Genomic DNA, 16,125 nt, shown 5'->3' on the forward strand with positions numbered 1-16,125 from the left:
GCCTCATAGCACAAATGTGAAAGACAAGAGAGTTGGTCCCTTGACCTCCTAGGGGCATGCACTCTACTAGTAAAATCACTGACCAATTGAGCAGCAATTGTTTCACATGCCCCAACCAATTGAGCAAATACAAATTAAAAAATTGGGATTGTATCATAGAATCAATTGAGGCCAATCCCGATTTTGAGAAAGCCAAAATTGCCCATCCTTCTATGGGAATGAAAAATGTTAGGTGTTGTTTGTTTGACATAGAAAAATGGGGTGAGAAATTCATTAGAGTATTTGATTAGATGGGATATAAAACTTACCAAACAACATCATTAAATGTGTTTTTTATTTTAATTTTAATCTTAATTTGTTTGATTATAATTATTATTAGGAGATGTGGCTCCCCAATTACACCCACCCCAATGACCTTACTCTCTTTCAACTCTTTCAAAGTGACACAGTTCATGGAGTTGAGTCTCTCTCCTCCGACTAACCTGGCTTCGACAAGTCAGGTACAAACCACCAAACCAAGCTGGTTTTTAACTTGAAGCAAACGACTTATCCATGACCTAGTTTTCACATTACGAACCAAAATCCTAGTTGGGCTTGGCCGCGGGAGACAGAATCAGTTCCAACGGTCAGCTTCGCCAAGACAGGATGAGACTCCAACAGTTACCAAGAAACCCTGCAATGTCTGGCACGAAAGACGAGCTTCGTTCCAGAGCATTTTCGAACAGTTCCCGGGTACTTTTATCCCTATCGTTACAAGTCGTTAACTAGAGGAAGATTGTAATTTAATTGATCCCGTCTAATCTACTGTTTAGAGTGAGTCCTCAGCTGAAATCTGTTTGGATCATCTTCTCCGATAAATTTCAGCTACCGCATTTTCTTTTCGATCAGGTATCTTGCAATCGAATCTGCAACCCTAAATTAGATATTAGGCACCGTCAAATTGAGCCAAGGGTTTGAACTTTGAACCCACCGAGCTAGACTGTAAGTGTCTCCTTCAGACGTTCCTTTTCGGCACACATGAAATGGATATCTTAATCAATTATCCTGCCATGAATTTTGCAATTGTTCCATCGTTACACAGAAATAATTTGCATCCTTGCATCGGAATTGGCGGCAATCCAATTCCATGAATCAGCGAAAAAAAAAATCATTCCAGAACAATCAATTCTGATTCGAATCGTCCCGATTCCTAGAACCCTGTGGCTGAATGGATAGGAGTCTCCAGCCATCTCTAGGACAAAAAAAGGAAACGAAAAGAAGAAGAAGAAGATTGTCCTAAAGTATTTTGATTTTTTTGTTAAAAAATAGCTGCTAGTTTATATACACAGTGTATAGATCACAATATTTTGTATCGACCTCTATCGATTCATAATTTTCTCTATTTCTTCGGAAAGTACCTACAGTGCAACTTATGGTTGATACTTGATACAGTGTTCTCTTTTACCACCAGGGCATTCCTCAACCAAAGCATTGTGGTAAAACCTTTATGTCAGAATTGCTTACTAGAAGATGGGCATTGCTTAGTCCAGATACAAAAATCCACCAAATAACACTGTCTGAAATGCAATTACAGCAGGGAGGAATGGCATCTGTCAGGTATACCTTTTCAAATAATACGCAGCCATCTTTAGGTGACATGATGGAGAAGAACAAGCAAGGACTATCCTTTTATGTTGTGAGGGATGATTTGTTGCATCCTTTGGTGAATGGTAATAAGGCGAGAAAACTGGATGGCTTGCTTCCAATTTTGGAACATCTTTTGGTTACTGATGTGGTGAGATGCTATCCCTTGGTACTCAAATTTCGCAGATTACTCATTTATGGTTCAGAATATAGATGCCGTCCCTTCTCATGTTTCCATTCTCTAATTCTTATTCTTGGAGAATGATATTTTAAGGGTAAATGTGTTATACATTCAGTTAAGTTTGGGCCATCTCACCCTGAGATTCTCTAACATGGAACGAATTGCATAATTTGGATGACTATAGCTATATGTTCTGCTGGTTTACTCTGGGGTTTGGATGTTTAAAAAAATATGAGGATCTCTTGTAAGTAGTTTATCTACTAAAAGGGAGTTGTTTCTGTCCATGATTTCCCACCTACAATCCTCTACCCATGCTTCCTAGATTTTTTGTTTTCTTTTGAAAAATGAAAGATTTGAAATTGGGTTTTCTTGTGTATTTCACACTTTCAGTTTTTTCAAAGACAAGTCAACATTATTTCTGACATTTCACCTTCTCTCTCAGTCTTAATCACTCCATGAACCCTAAATCCCCCCCCCCTTTGGCTTTATTTCTTTATTTCTTTGTAACTCATGCGTACGCCACACCACTCCACATGTGTTAAATGTAAAGGTTTCTTTCTTGTGGGAAGAAAGAAATATGATATTATTGATGATGTCCTTATCGTTTTTTAGGAATGTCCAACCCCAAATAACATCCTCTTGGGACATTTCTTAGGTCACATGTGGAGGTTGTCAGAGTGCACACACAGCGGCCATTGGTACGGAATCTCCATATCTTGTTTTCTGACGTGCAGCCTTTATTTCCTGAGTAAAATGAGCCTTGTATCACTAAGAAGGTTAATATTGCATGTTGTGTAGCTTTTTCTTGTGCAGAGAGAGGGCTGAAGTCACATTTACTTCTACGAGGAGAACAACCTGAGGTTCTGACAGCATACAACCTGATATCCACTATGTATGGGAATGTCACTTACATTCCAAGATCAATTTATGCGAAGAGAGCAGAAATGCTGGAAAGGCATGCTGATTTTGTGGCAGGTGGTGGTTCTGTGATACAGTTAACTGATATACTCAATACATCATTTGCTTCTTGGAACTCTGAGGAAGTAGCCTTTGCACAAGTAGAAGCTTTGAGAAGCACTGTTACATCATGTGGAGCTGGAAAATATCCTAGAAAAGTTATTATAATTAATGAAGGTGCAGGGGATGCCATAGGATTATTAGGTAGGATAGCTTCTTGGTATCTTGGTGATCTTCTTATCGTAGCTGTATAAATGTATTTAAGGTTGTATAACTTGCACATGTGGCATTTATGATATAACATGCATATGGCCCTTGCCCTTGACTCCTCTGCACCCAGGTGTTAAGTCTGACATGTCTTATATGTTGAAAATGCCACAATGTAGTGCACAGAAACCAGGCATCTGTATAAAACCCAAGTAACAGATACTGTTTGCAAACCATGAAACCCACCAAATGATCATAACAACCCCATCTTTTCATTCTTGGATTCATCACGCTCTTTTGCAGAGTTGGAAAATATGGAAAAGATCATCTGACAGAGTTTGGTTTACTGTGAAATCTCTTTCATGGCCATATTGATTAGCGATTCCTCCCCTAGTTATGTTTGATTTTTGCAGCATGATCAATCTGATAAACATTTGTTTCATTGTCATCATTCAACCTCATGTTAGTACCCAACCTACTGTCATTTTGTTTTGGAATGGAGGTTGTTGGTGAAGTTACCATTATTTCTACAATTATGACTCACAAATGTTTCCTCTTACAGGTGTCATTCGCCTTGTGGAGTACCTCTCCCAAACTCATTTATTTGGGAAAGAACAGCCCATAAAACTGGTTGTGGATGCTGGTACTGGGACCACAGCAATTGGTTTAGCTATTGGGGCCAGATGTTTAGGGTTTGTTCCAGTTTGCACTAACTCTTGTTTCTAAACTGGAAGAAGCTTTGATCATTTTGTGCCTTTCTTCTGATGAGTTGAAGATGTGTAGAAGCATTCAACAGGGTCAGCACTAAACATGTCTAATAGTAATTTTGCTTCATATCAGACTGCCATGGGAAGTAACTGCAGTGATGCTGGCGGATTCTGTCGAAGGGTACAAGAAGCAGGAGGAACGCTTGATTTCTGATTTCAAGATGTATTGTGTTTTGCATCCTTCTGACCATGCTTTTGATGGACTGGATGGTGGAATTGTGCATTGGGTAGAACGCATCCATCGAAGAAAGTAAACTAGAACGCATCCATCGAAGAAAGTAAACTCCTTGCATCTCAATTATTCATTTCAGTATATTGTGTCGTTTTCCGATTTAGCTTTCCATCTTATCTGCGTTTAAGGTCATGTAATATGTCATCTATGCTACATGAACACTTGATATCATCATATCATAATCATCAAATAACAACAATAGTTATATTAGTAATACAAACCTTTTGAGCATCAATAGTATCATTGGATTGTGTACTCATCTTGATATAATGACCAGTCAACAGCAAAAAGGCACATTATTGGCAGTATATCTTCTTGTATGAGTGGAGGGAATTATGGCACTAAACACCCCATCATTCAACAACAAAGAAACAACAACAACAAAAAACTCAGCCTTATCCCAACTTAATGGGGTCGGCTACAAGGATCTATGCAAAACAAAGTAGGGAAAAACACTCATTATGCTCAATCGATATATAATCTTATGTTGTCAGTAGATTTTGACTTCTTAATTGGAAATGGAAACCAGAGATCTGATTTGTCTGGTTGGACCTTGTAATGCTTCAAGAGGTCAAATATTTGTGGGACTAGTGAAACCCCCCCCCCCCCCAACCAAAAAAAAAAAAAAAAGGAAAAAAGAAGGAACCAGATGAAGTCAAATCAGGAATTGCTAAGTTTGCAAATTTGTTGCCTACTCCGATGACCATACTTCAAACTGGATTGTGAAGTTAGTTTGGATCTCAAAGATGGTAAAATATTCTGCCTGCCTAAACTTATGTGTTGCAGTCCTATACAGCTGAAGAAAGTAACTGCTGGTGATACTCATGTGCTTAGCTCATAAGCTGAATCATGACTACCAGTTGCTACCAATATAGCTTATTAGCTTGCTACTTTGAAGCCCCTTTTGTGCACAAATTGTTTCTTTGGTAGTTATATTTATGCATCTGAACCTTATTTTTTATCCTGTAAGTTGATGTTTGGAGTGATTTGACCTCAACTTATCTGGCCAATTGTCATTGCTGAAATTTATGTGATCTGTGTCTATATCAAATGCTGCCCTATTTGAAATGTTGAAGTTTAAGTGCCCATATGTCCATAAGCTGGCTGGTGTGGTAACTTTTATATTTAAGGAGAGGTTGCATACTTTTCAGATTTGGCAATGTGTTGGAGGGGGAAGTAGAGGCATGCCAACAAATTGCGAAGCAAACTGGTGTTCTTGTGGATCCTATCTACACCTTGGCTGCTTGGGAACATGCGACATTCCTTTGCCAGAAGACTTCTGATAGGGATACCAAAGTGGTGGTGCTTCACACTGGGGGAACACTTGGCATGTTTGGATTGGCACAAAGGTACAAATCTATTTTCCAATCACTCAGAAGCACAAATCCCACTTCCGTTTAATAGGGTAATTTTTATGTAATTAGCCACATTGTACCAAGTTGTCTGCATGATTATGTCAATGGAATACCTCAGTTAGCATCTCTGATGTAGTTTGTAAAGAAATCAATCTGCCAGTGGTTTTGATACTTGAGAGGTTTATCTTAGTTTTATGTTGCAGCCAACAGTTTCCAGAGCAAGGCTAACCTTTTTTTTTTGGTTGGGGGGTTGGGAGTTGGTTTGTCTCGATCTTTCACATTCAATGATCTAGTCAAGCACTTGAACTAATGGAGGACTGAACCAGATTGGGAATCAAATCAGAGAGGACAGTCAAGAACCCAAGTTTTGCATTTCACCCAAAACTATAGATCAACTAGCTATTGAGTGGACCTACCATGTGAGGCCCTTGATACATACATTAACTGACACAGATAACTCTGTTCAATAAGAGAGGGTAGTAAGCACTACATGGCTAGCGATCGTACATATCTTGCTGAACAAAATCCACGACTGCCTTACAATGTGTCCAGACTTATTGTCTTCTTGGTACCTTTAACTGATTTGCTTGTTTGATAGCATGACAGATTGCCTTGGCCTCCATCTCAATGGGTGTGAGTCTGCTAGGAATTGCTTGGTCCTGCTAAGACATTCACACTGATGATTTCTAATAAGGGATGCTGCTGCAGATGCTTTAGTAGCTGGGTTGAAAGCCCCATAGTGGTTGAGGATAGAACAACTATCACTTGAGAAATTCCAGGTTACATTGGATTAAGTAAAAAAAAAAAAGAAAGAAAAAAAAAGGCATACCCGTGCACAAGGCTCCTACATGTGCATGGTCCGGGGTTACATTGGATTGAATATGGCTAATAATATCAAGCATATCAACTTGATCACACTTTTTTGGGGTGTATGATTATGAAATACATTCACTAAAAAGCTCAAAGGGAAACAACGACTTCAACTAGCGAAGGAGGGAAACGCATCAGCCAACAAAAGGAAACCTCTCAATCTGGGCAAACTTAGCAATGGAATGAGCTACTTTACTTACGTTACTGTCACACCAAAAGAACTTCAAAGTTGAAAAACATGAAGAAATATCTATAATGTCAATGATTTAACTCCTAATATCCCAATCAACACTCCCGAGGGAGGCAGCCGAGCATTGAATAATAATGTTGTTAGCATCTGAGTAAACTAATAGCTCTCTAACAACTGCCTAGTGCAGTTGGTGTCCAAAAAGCCCACGCTCACAAGTAGGTGCTGTTACCTACTTCCCCTTACCTAAAAAAAAGTCATTCAACACCTCTAATCAGACTGATAGCTTGAGGCTCTTTAGCTTATCAAGAGTCGATATCGACACTTGATCGATCTAGATTGATTATTCATTCGTATCATATCAAGGGTAAAATTGTAAAATATGTATTTTCTTTTGAAAAAAAAAAGGATAAAAATGATCGATACCCATTGATCCGGATCTGTATCAATACCTAAATCCATGGTTGATAGTCAAATATGAGAACAAAGTATGGTGGGCTAAGAAAGGATGGCTTTTCAATAATTTTTTTCCCTAGATTTTTTGTATTATTCAATCATAGACATGAATGATGCCCTTAATATTGGAAAAATATCCTCTTCGACACTACCTACCCGTCCAAGGGCTGAACCTGTTAGTGCTTGGACATGCATTTCCAAATGTTGATAGGTGTTGGAATGCATGACCAAACCCTCCCAACCCTTGGATTGTCGATGCATGATCGTTAGAGGATGCAGTTGTTGGGGAGGAGTCGGATCCATATCATTGAATTGCTTTTCAGAGAAATGCGTTGGCAATACACAATAGATTTATTCCCACCTGAACACAATGGGAATTGTATATAGGGAGAAAGAATGGTCCCTTGTCACTTGGTTCCTATGCTAGCGCAAGAGCCAATGAGAGAGGAACACAGGAGCCAATGAGAAAGCAAAAGGAAGCAACTACAATGCAAGGGCAGGCGGTCTTTTTAATAACTACATGTGAAAACAAAACAGAAATGGAACAGCCCCTGAAACCAACCTAACAAAGGACTAGACCAAAACAAAACGGACCAAAATCGAACTTCTGCATAATGGTTGGTTTCACTTTGGCCCATTACCATCCCAAAACCAATTCAACGAGATTGATTCACTCCTAAGGAGAAGCCGAGAGGGTGGTTTAAATACCTCGTACATGTGGAGGCTTCCTTTGACAGACCTCTTTGGAGCCTACCCTCTACTAGCATGGCAACGGCAAATTGAGCTTGTAGTTGTTTCACGGGTTGAGTTGAGTAAATTCTAAGCAAGGATTTGATTCACAACATTAGTACCCACTGATATCGATATGTATCCGCTCAATTTCAAATCAAAATAATACATTTTTCCTTTTTTTTTTTTAATGGGCAAGAGGTCATTGTCTATTGCGTTTTTTTTTTTTTTTTTTTTGGAAAAGGAAAAGGAAAAAATTTTAAAAATTTACAAAGAGAAAATAATGGAAGGAGAGCAAGATGGACCCTCCACAAGCTATCTATGGCGAGGGTGTTCACATCCAAAAACATCTCTAGATACACATCTAACAACTTCAACAAGAAGATCATCAAAAGCAAGGACTACCCTACCAATGTCGGGGTGTAACTTAGCCAAAATATCAGCAGATTGATTAGCTTCATGGTAAATGACTCTTATAGCAAAGTGTGTGAAGCAAGAGAGAAGCTTATTGATATGCTCTAATAACCACCATACCTTCCAAGGGCCACTCTTGACCTTGTTAATATAATCAATAGAACTTTTAGAGTCAGATTGAATAATGATTCTTTGAAACCCCAACTTGATTGCCTCCTCTAACCCAACTATGATAGCCTATAACTCATGGGTGATCGTTGTAGAAGGAGGAGCCAATCCAGCTATGGCAAAGATGACAACGCCACAACTGTTATGAGCCAAACACCCAAAACCAGCTCCATGTTGATCTAAAGACACATCGCAGTTGATAGCCAGAACATCACCAGGAGGGGGAACCTAAGAAACCCATTGTAAAGAGGGAGACCTGAACGATGGGTAAATTCCCCAAGAGTTACAAAAACTACGAGCACGTGGAGTATCTTGAGAAAAGGTGGGAATTCCAAAAAGTTTTCCCCTAACTTCATTCTTTATAATTCTAATCATAGCCAAAGGGTCAATACGATTAGAAGAGAAGGTTCGCATATTTTGTTCTTGTCAAAAGTGATATATAGATGCATAGAAAGCAAGCTTCATAACCTGGGAGCAATAGGAGTTGCTGGCAAAATGTTTAATAGTCCATTGGATTTCATCAGCCCAAGAGGAGGGGGAAGATGCTCTAAAAATTTGACATGTATGCAAGATCTCATTCTATAATGCTGAAGAATAATTACAAGCAAAGAATAGATGGTTGTGACTGTCCATACATTGCACACATAACAGACATGTAGAATCAACTTGAACACCCCATGCCCGTAACCTCCTGTCCTTAGTTGTGAGGGCTTTAGATAAGGCAAACCAAGAGATAAAGTTGTATCTCAGAATGTGAAGGGGAAACCAAATGAGAGCAGCCCAATCAACTTTGTTTCTTTGCATCCGGTTCTTATCCCAAGCATAGAGCAGAGAGAAATGACCATTTGCATTGGGCTGCCAAATAATATAATCTAGTTGTAGTGATAAGAGAGATTTGGGGCCATAGGTGGGAGGTCACACAAGAAATTATCACGAGGGGGGAAGACCAATTCCCTTCATGATTTAGAAGCACTGAAAGCTTGTCATCCTGATATCTTCCCAATGATAGGTTGCATGGCCTTACAATGGTCAGTGTGGACTAATGAGAATGTATTTAGAGACATCAACATGAATAAATCGTATCATATTGTATCGACTGATCCACGTCACTATCTGATACTGATTTCTAAAATCGGGCTTCTCACTCCACAAATATATATATATATATATATATTTTTTTTTTAAATTTATTATTATTATTATTTTAATTTTAAATTTGAATAATTGAATCTGAATCGTGTCATATTTCACGTCCACATTCGTGAAAGGTATTTCATGTTAAATATCTTCAATGGGAATTCAAAATTGTATTAATCGCTCATTTGCATCTTCTTTTGTCGAAGGGGACAATCCACAATGTCGAGCGGCGCCACGGCAATGGGGAATCGTACAACTTCACCGCAGGATCCCGACATGGATCTGAAGGACCGCCCAGGTCTCGAGTTCGCCCAGTTCGCCGCGGGGTGTTTCTGGGGAGTGGAACTGGCGTTTCAACGCGTAGAAGGTGTGGTGAAGACGGAGGTTGGGTATTCTCAGGGTCACGCCGCCGATCCCACCTACCAACTGGTCTGCACCGGAACCACCAACCACGCCGAAATCGTCAGGGTCCAATTTGATCCCTCTGTGTGCCCCTACACCAACCTTCTCTTCCTGTTCTGGTCTCGCCACGATCCCACCACTCTGAATCGCCAGGTGCAAAATTACTAATTCTTCTTCTTCCTTTTAATTGCAACTGTGAAGGATTTCAACCTATATCTATGTCTTCTTCTACTCTAAAACTAAGGGAGTAAGAAATGGGGCGGCAGTCCGGCGGGATATTGATCGGAATGGGGTGGAGGGCCGGCGAACTGGCAAAGCCGCGTGGTGGTCGGGATTCGCGGATCATGTGACCCCACCAGGATAGGATGCTCAACTTGGTCAACTACCTCTGGCTCAGCCAGATTTAAAATAACCCGGAATTGGGTCCAACCGACTGAATCTGAATCGTCCATATTGCGCCCTAACCCTAGAATCTGAATCAGAACCGGGATATACCTCGTTCAATTCCACAGATTCGATTTCATTTTTCTTTATCCGTGTCTGAGTCTATGGTTCATAAATTCCCATTTGAATATACTAGGCTAGGAAATCATTTGTCTAGCTATGTGACCTTTTTTGCCATGGGAAAATGCATTCTCAGATGGCCAGTGCAAAAGATCAAGGTCCAAAACCCACATTTTTTTTTTTTTTGGTGTTAGTTCATCAAATCAGCTAGTGTTTTTCGGATAATCAAATAGAATTTATTAGGAAAATGTTTTTCTGGGTGGTTATTACACCTTCATGCTGAGTGGATAATACGTGGTTAATTAGATCTTGTGTTATATGTAAGACTTTTTTTTGATTGGTCACACAGTGCACGTGCTTGAGGGGGTTAAGGGTGTCAATCGATTTTGGTTTCAAGGCTGAATCCATCAATTTAAATTGATAGAATAAGAAACAGAGTAATTATATATGATAAATTTTATTCTTTTTTTTTTTTTAGAATTCTATTCCTTTTTTATGTTTACAAAAAAGGTTTGGACAATTATGACCTTAACAAAAAAGGTTTTTTTTAATCATTTTTAAATTATTTAATAAACAAATTGTGTAAAACACTAAATATGAAACCAAATAAAAATCAGACACCAAGTCAATTTGATTCTGATTTGGAAAAGAGGCTCTTCTTTTATTTTGATTCAGCTTTAATTTTCATATGGTATTTCTTGAACCAAATAAAAATATCGAAACCGAACCAATTGACATCCTTACCTCAAGTAAGGTACTTTCCATTTTGTATTACCATCAGCCTTCAAAATTATGAAATTGGGCTGGCTTCCTGAGGAGTGACTAGCTTTAAAAACAATTGGATTTTGTCTTCAAGTTTCAAGCTCAAAATATAATTAGGAATAACAAAAGGAGTAAGCAATTTTTTTTTTTCTTTTGGAAAAAATAAATACTCATTTCATGAACGTATATATGTACTTGGTAGGGTGGTGATGTGGGCTCACAGTACCGATCCGGAATCTACTACTACAGTGAGACCCAAGCTCAGTTGCCCCAGGAATCCAAGGAAGCAAAGCAAAAGGAGATAATAGGTAAAAACATAGTTACAGAGATTCTTCCTGCGAAGAAGTTCTACCGTGCAGAAGAGTCTCATCAGCAATATCTGGAGAAAGGTGGACGAAACGGGTCAAAGCAATCGGCTAGGAAAGGTTGCAATGACCCTATCAGATGCTATGGTTGATGGTCATAAGTATTCTCAGTAGTCCTGCATGTTTCCTAACGTCAGTTTGGAATCTAGATTCCAAAATCAATCATGAACTTTTTCTGTAATAAAATTGCAATGCTTATTGAATCTTTCTTTTGACCCAAGCTGGTCTGGGCTAGGGTTAAGTGTTTTTTTTTCCCTCATACGTTTAAGAGGACATTACTAATGTGCATAATTTTATGGGTATCAACTATCAACAATAGAATGATAGGTGCACATGAGTATCAATCGGGATGAGATTTTTGATTTCACAAGGGTGGAGCATTATTTTGTACCATAGAGGTGTCAAATTTCGGCCGGAGTTGGTTGGGCTTACTGAAACACTGGTTTAGTCAAGACCATGTTGAACCCTGACATGCTGGCTTTGGTCAAGGGGCTTTTATGAAACCAGTGGAATCTGACCAGATCGGCAAAACTGAACCAGCTGATAAAAATGGGAAAAAGTAAAAAAAATCGTAAAAAGACCGAACCTGACCAGACCAAAGGTAGCCTTCAGCTTAAGGGTTTGGTTTTGGGTTTGCCTCATTATCAGCCCAAAACTGGTCATTCAAACAAAACCAAAATTGAACCAGACCAAACTGATTGACACCACTAATTCTGCCTAAGCTTTCATATTCATCCGCTAGTGATCGTACTTCCTCTCTCATTTTCCTTTTTTTTTTCCTATGCGTAATTGGCCAACCCATTGAACACTAGTAGGGTCAATGATCAGCTGTTCATAAGGTTTAATCCCACAATATCCTCCTTTAGATGACACCTCTTCAAGTCGATGGTCGTACTTTGGATGACAGCTCTTCAAGCCGACAGGGTCCTCTCTCATTCTCCAAACGTAGCCGTGTGGCCTTGAAAAACTGTTGGAATTTAAATGATAATTTAATTTAAATTATTATAAGATTCAAATTACCTTTTGGTTTCTTGTGTCTTTTTAGATTTGACCATCTTTTTATCTTCTTGTATGACCTCTCATATAACTATCTTTATGTATTTATAAATAATACTTAATGTGGTCTCTTCATTTTTAGGACTTTATCTCTTCATCTTAAGGACTCTTTTACTTCACTTTATGAGAGCCTTTGTCTCTTCATTTTGAGGGACCTTATCTCTTTCTCTTCTTGTGAGAGATTTGAATGAAGGACCTTATCTCTTCATTTTCTTGTGAGAGACTTGAACGAGAGACCTTATCTCTTCATTTCTTTTGTAGAAGCCTCTTTTCTTCTATAAATAGAGGGGATCTCTGGGCATTAAATACACCAATTGCAATTACAAAGTTCACTCAAGTTATGGTGTGTTGTGAGGATTGAGATATTATTTTACTCTTATTTTGAGTGTCTATGCTTAAGTGTATTTTGAGTTTTTCATCTTTAGTTTAAACACAACGTTGGAGTACTCGAAGGGGTGGTCTAGTAGTTGGGTGCACAACTACTAGGCAGGTCTAATAGTTGAGTGCACAACTATTAGGGATGCCATTGGGTTATTTCATTTTGGAGGCCGATTCGTGACTCACCCGGTTGCACCATTGGGGGCGTCCACGGTCTTAAGGAGAGTGTCAAGTGACACGACTGAGCCCGTCTATATTGCTAACATATTGATTCGTAACTCACCCGATTGCACCATTGGGGGTGTCTACGGTTTTAAGGAGAGTGTCAAGTGACACGACTGAGCCCGTCTATATTGTTAATATATTTTGTTATAGAATGAGGGATCTTATCTCTTCCTCTTCTTGTGAGAGACTTGAATGAGAGACTTTTCTAGAAGCCTCTTTTCTTCTATAAATAGAGGGGATCTCTGGGCATTGAATACACCAATTGCAATTACAAAGTTCACTCAAGCTATGGTGTATTGTGATGATTGAGATATTATTTTACTCTTATTTTGAGTGTCTATGGTTAAGTGTATTTTGAGTTTTTCATCTTTAGTTTGAACACAATGTTGGAGTATTCGAAGTGGTGGTGTAGTAGTTGAGTGCACAACTAATAGGGGTGCCATTGGGCTATTTCATCTTGGAGGCCGATTCGTAACTCACCCGATTGCACCATTAGGTGCGTTTACTGTCTTAAGGAGAGTGTCAAGTGACACGACTGAGCCTGTCTATATTGCTGTCGTAGTGCTCAAGCGCTGAGAATATATAAGAGCTATATCTTTTTCAGCCGTTGATTTTTTATAAAGGCAATCGTAATCGTTCATTGTCTTTACGGTCACAGAGGGAAGGTTGCAGTGATCTGCTACTCTGCAACTCCGACGAAATGCCTCAAATCTATTCTGCAGGTGGTGATCTCTCTCCCTTCGGCACCTCTTCATACGTAGCCCGTCCTTCCCTCTCCCCTCCACCTAGTAAACCTAGCAGCCCATGTCTAGGAAGAAGAAGGAGATGCTTCCGCACAATTATAGACGGTATGGGGCAAATTGGAGTTATTCCAAACACAAGAGAACAAAATCAACTAAGCAAAACAGGTTACAAGCTAAGAGATTTTTTCCAGTTTGGATTGCAATTACTGTTCTTCTTCTGATAAGAAATCCATCTGCATTGACGAAGAAAGTAAGAATTCAATAAACTAAGAGAGCAATGTCGATTTGGAGGGTTTTATGGAAAAGAGATGATCACAAAGGAACCCACTAAAACCCTTCATCAAGGTAGTCCTCCAATTGATCTGGTTGGAATTCGAGTCAAGCAAAACCAGTTCAAAGAAGACATGCTCTGCGAGAAGTTCGATAAGCCGCGTTTCTCTATGGTGGATCAAGGGGAGGAAGTCACTGGATGTATTTGGATCCCCAATTAGAGAACTGAAATTGAATAATCGGGACAGAGGATTGAATTTATTACCTTGGGATGGAGTTCCCAAATAAAAATTGTCTGCAATTCTAATCTTGTACAATTCTGTACAATAACCCTTGACAGGGTGACACATGGATAAAGTGGTTTGAACGATTCAGATTAATCCTACATTGATCCAACTCCAAGCACCGGTGATAAAGCTAGTAGTGAAAAATACCAACCGTTCTCTATTTGCAATGGCAATGAAGACGAAGAAGAGGGAGATGGGCCGGCGAGACACTGAGATGGGGTGGGGGTGGGGGTGAGGGCAGAGAGGGCAGGGTGTGGGACTTGGTCGGGGTGGGGGAGTGGGAGACGGAGAGGAGCCGAAAATAGCGGGGGGAAGAGAGACGTGTAACAACCAACGTTGGCGATTAATGGAGGGTTGGATTTCGGAAATTGGATCAATTGTTTATATTGATTGGAGTGTTGTTAATTTTCGAGCGCTGCTGCCACTCACCTTATAGGATATAGGGTAAAAGAGGTGACATTAAAGCCAAATCATCCCTTTCGACGACCACAAGTCCACAATGCTTTTCTTGAAAACAAGGATTTGGGGGACAATATTTCGATATGATACTGATTTGAATCGATAGATATCGATCTATTTTATTCTTATTTTAAAAAAATATTATTTTTTTTACCATTTTACTTAAGAAAAGATATGGGACACTAATCTAGATCAGAGATTGAAAATCAATCTCAACTTATACCAATCCGAGACGGTCAATTACAGACGGATACTTGAAACTATGCCAAGAAAAAAGGAAAAAACAAAACCATTAGTTGATGGAGATTAACTCGGTAATATTTTTCATGCTTGAGGGGAGGGAGAAACCGAGGAATTGATGGGCTTGAGATGGTGATTGTCGTATCCCTTTGGTCATCGTGTTAAATAAAGATGCGTAAGACAGTTGACAATTGATACACAGCTTTTCTTTCAAACTCACACTTTGTCGACCTCTAAGTGGTAAGAATTTGGAAACAGGAATAGGCAAAAAATCAAACAAAGCTTAAAGAACAACATATTAATGAGTAATGATACGAGTATTAGAAAAATATTTTTTATCTGAGAGAGGATTTTCTTTTAAAAACCTGGTGAGTTGAGAGAGTCATGTTATGCACCTAATTGGAAAGTTATCCGTAGCTCATGTGTAACTATATTCTGAAAAATTAATAAAATAGTGTCACATAATAGATATTTAGGTCTTAAGAAGAGTGTCCTCATTAGCACATCTACGAACAAGAAGAAAGGACAAGTAAATAATCAAATAACCTTCAAATCAAGAGAGGGATTAGAGAATTCTTCTGCTACTTATCATCGTCATCATCATTCTCAGGTCTCACCATCTCGTCCAGTCCACTGCTTATCAAGGTCAACTTGGTCTTGTCGCTGATAGTTATAGGTTCGATAAGCTGCTTCCCATCTCGAGGCGGTGAAACACCATAGGCAAGTATTTGTCTAACTCACACTTAAAATGTGATTTCTTAAAGTGCTCCTTCAATGCTTGCAAACCCTAAAACTACTACACCATCACAAAGAATTTAATGAATGAGTAGAAAAAGGAAGGAATCAATGATGTGTAAATATATATATATATATATATATATTTATACTTGTATTCGGGCATAACTCACTTGACCAATCTTCTTGGAGTTGAAGAACTACCATGGCTTCACGTGGAAGGCTTTGTAGAGCCTCAGTATCACCTGGGAAGAGGTAAAGTTCATGAATCCATATCCACACGCCATTGAAGATTGAAATTAAGTTTTGCTAGATTTTATGAGAAATTGAAGAAAATCAAAGGAGAGAATTAAGATTAGTACATGAAATCGATAGGGCGATGGAGAAAATCGTTTGAAGACAAAGGCTGACCGACG

The 16,125-nt window shown here is 39.1% G+C and overlaps 2 protein-coding genes across 10 annotated transcripts; both read left to right on the top strand.

Moving 5' to 3' along the window:
- Positions 1–439: 439 nt before the first annotated feature.
- LOC122078617 (D-cysteine desulfhydrase 2, mitochondrial-like) lies at positions 440–5,544 on the top strand. Of its 9 annotated transcripts, none has more exons than XM_042644682.1 (8): positions 624–732; positions 1,451–1,475; positions 1,574–1,774; positions 2,460–2,502; positions 2,603–2,965; positions 3,531–3,660; positions 3,809–3,985; positions 5,119–5,544. In XM_042644682.1, the coding sequence occupies exons 3-8, from the start codon at positions 1,583–1,585 to the stop codon at positions 5,366–5,368; spliced, it is 1,155 nt and encodes a 384-aa protein (XP_042500616.1). In that variant the 5' UTR covers positions 624–732; positions 1,451–1,475; positions 1,574–1,582; the 3' UTR covers positions 5,369–5,544. The 9 variants fall into 9 exon arrangements, with proteins under 9 accessions (XP_042500608.1, XP_042500614.1, XP_042500609.1 ...); XM_042644677.1 differs by adding an exon at positions 889–981 and having other exon boundaries at positions 648–732; positions 1,451–1,774; XM_042644674.1 differs by having other exon boundaries at positions 440–732; positions 1,451–1,774.
- Positions 5,545–9,440: 3,896 nt separating this feature from the next.
- Positions 9,441–11,592, top strand: LOC122078901 (peptide methionine sulfoxide reductase-like). The gene is made up of 2 exons (XM_042645098.1): positions 9,441–9,838; positions 11,154–11,592. Exons 1-2 carry the CDS (start codon positions 9,503–9,505, stop codon positions 11,406–11,408), a joined length of 591 nt encoding a protein of 196 aa, XP_042501032.1. The 5' UTR covers positions 9,441–9,502; the 3' UTR covers positions 11,409–11,592.
- The last annotated feature ends 4,533 nt before the right edge of the window (positions 11,593–16,125 follow it).

This window comes from Macadamia integrifolia, chromosome 5 (genome assembly GCF_013358625.1).
Source record: "Macadamia integrifolia cultivar HAES 741 chromosome 5, SCU_Mint_v3, whole genome shotgun sequence".
Lineage (NCBI taxonomy): Eukaryota > Viridiplantae > Streptophyta > Magnoliopsida > Proteales > Proteaceae > Macadamia > Macadamia integrifolia.

Excerpts from the sequence above, each read along its gene's own strand:
- LOC122078617 (XM_042644674.1), top strand. The coding sequence starts at position 646 with ATGAGACTCCAACAGTTACCAAGAAACCCTGCAATGTCTGGCACGAAA. Across the intron at positions 2,503-2,602 it reads TGCACACACAGCGGCCATTG|CTTTTTCTTGTGCAGAGAGA; the intron begins GTACGGAATCTC and ends CATGTTGTGTAG. Across the intron at positions 3,661-3,808 it reads ATTGGGGCCAGATGTTTAGG|ACTGCCATGGGAAGTAACTG; the intron begins GTTTGTTCCAGT and ends GCTTCATATCAG.
- LOC122078901 (XM_042645098.1), top strand. The coding sequence starts at position 9,503 with ATGTCGAGCGGCGCCACGGCAATGGGGAATCGTACAACTTCACCGCAG. Across the intron at positions 9,839-11,153 it reads CCACCACTCTGAATCGCCAG|GGTGGTGATGTGGGCTCACA; the intron begins GTGCAAAATTAC and ends TGTACTTGGTAG.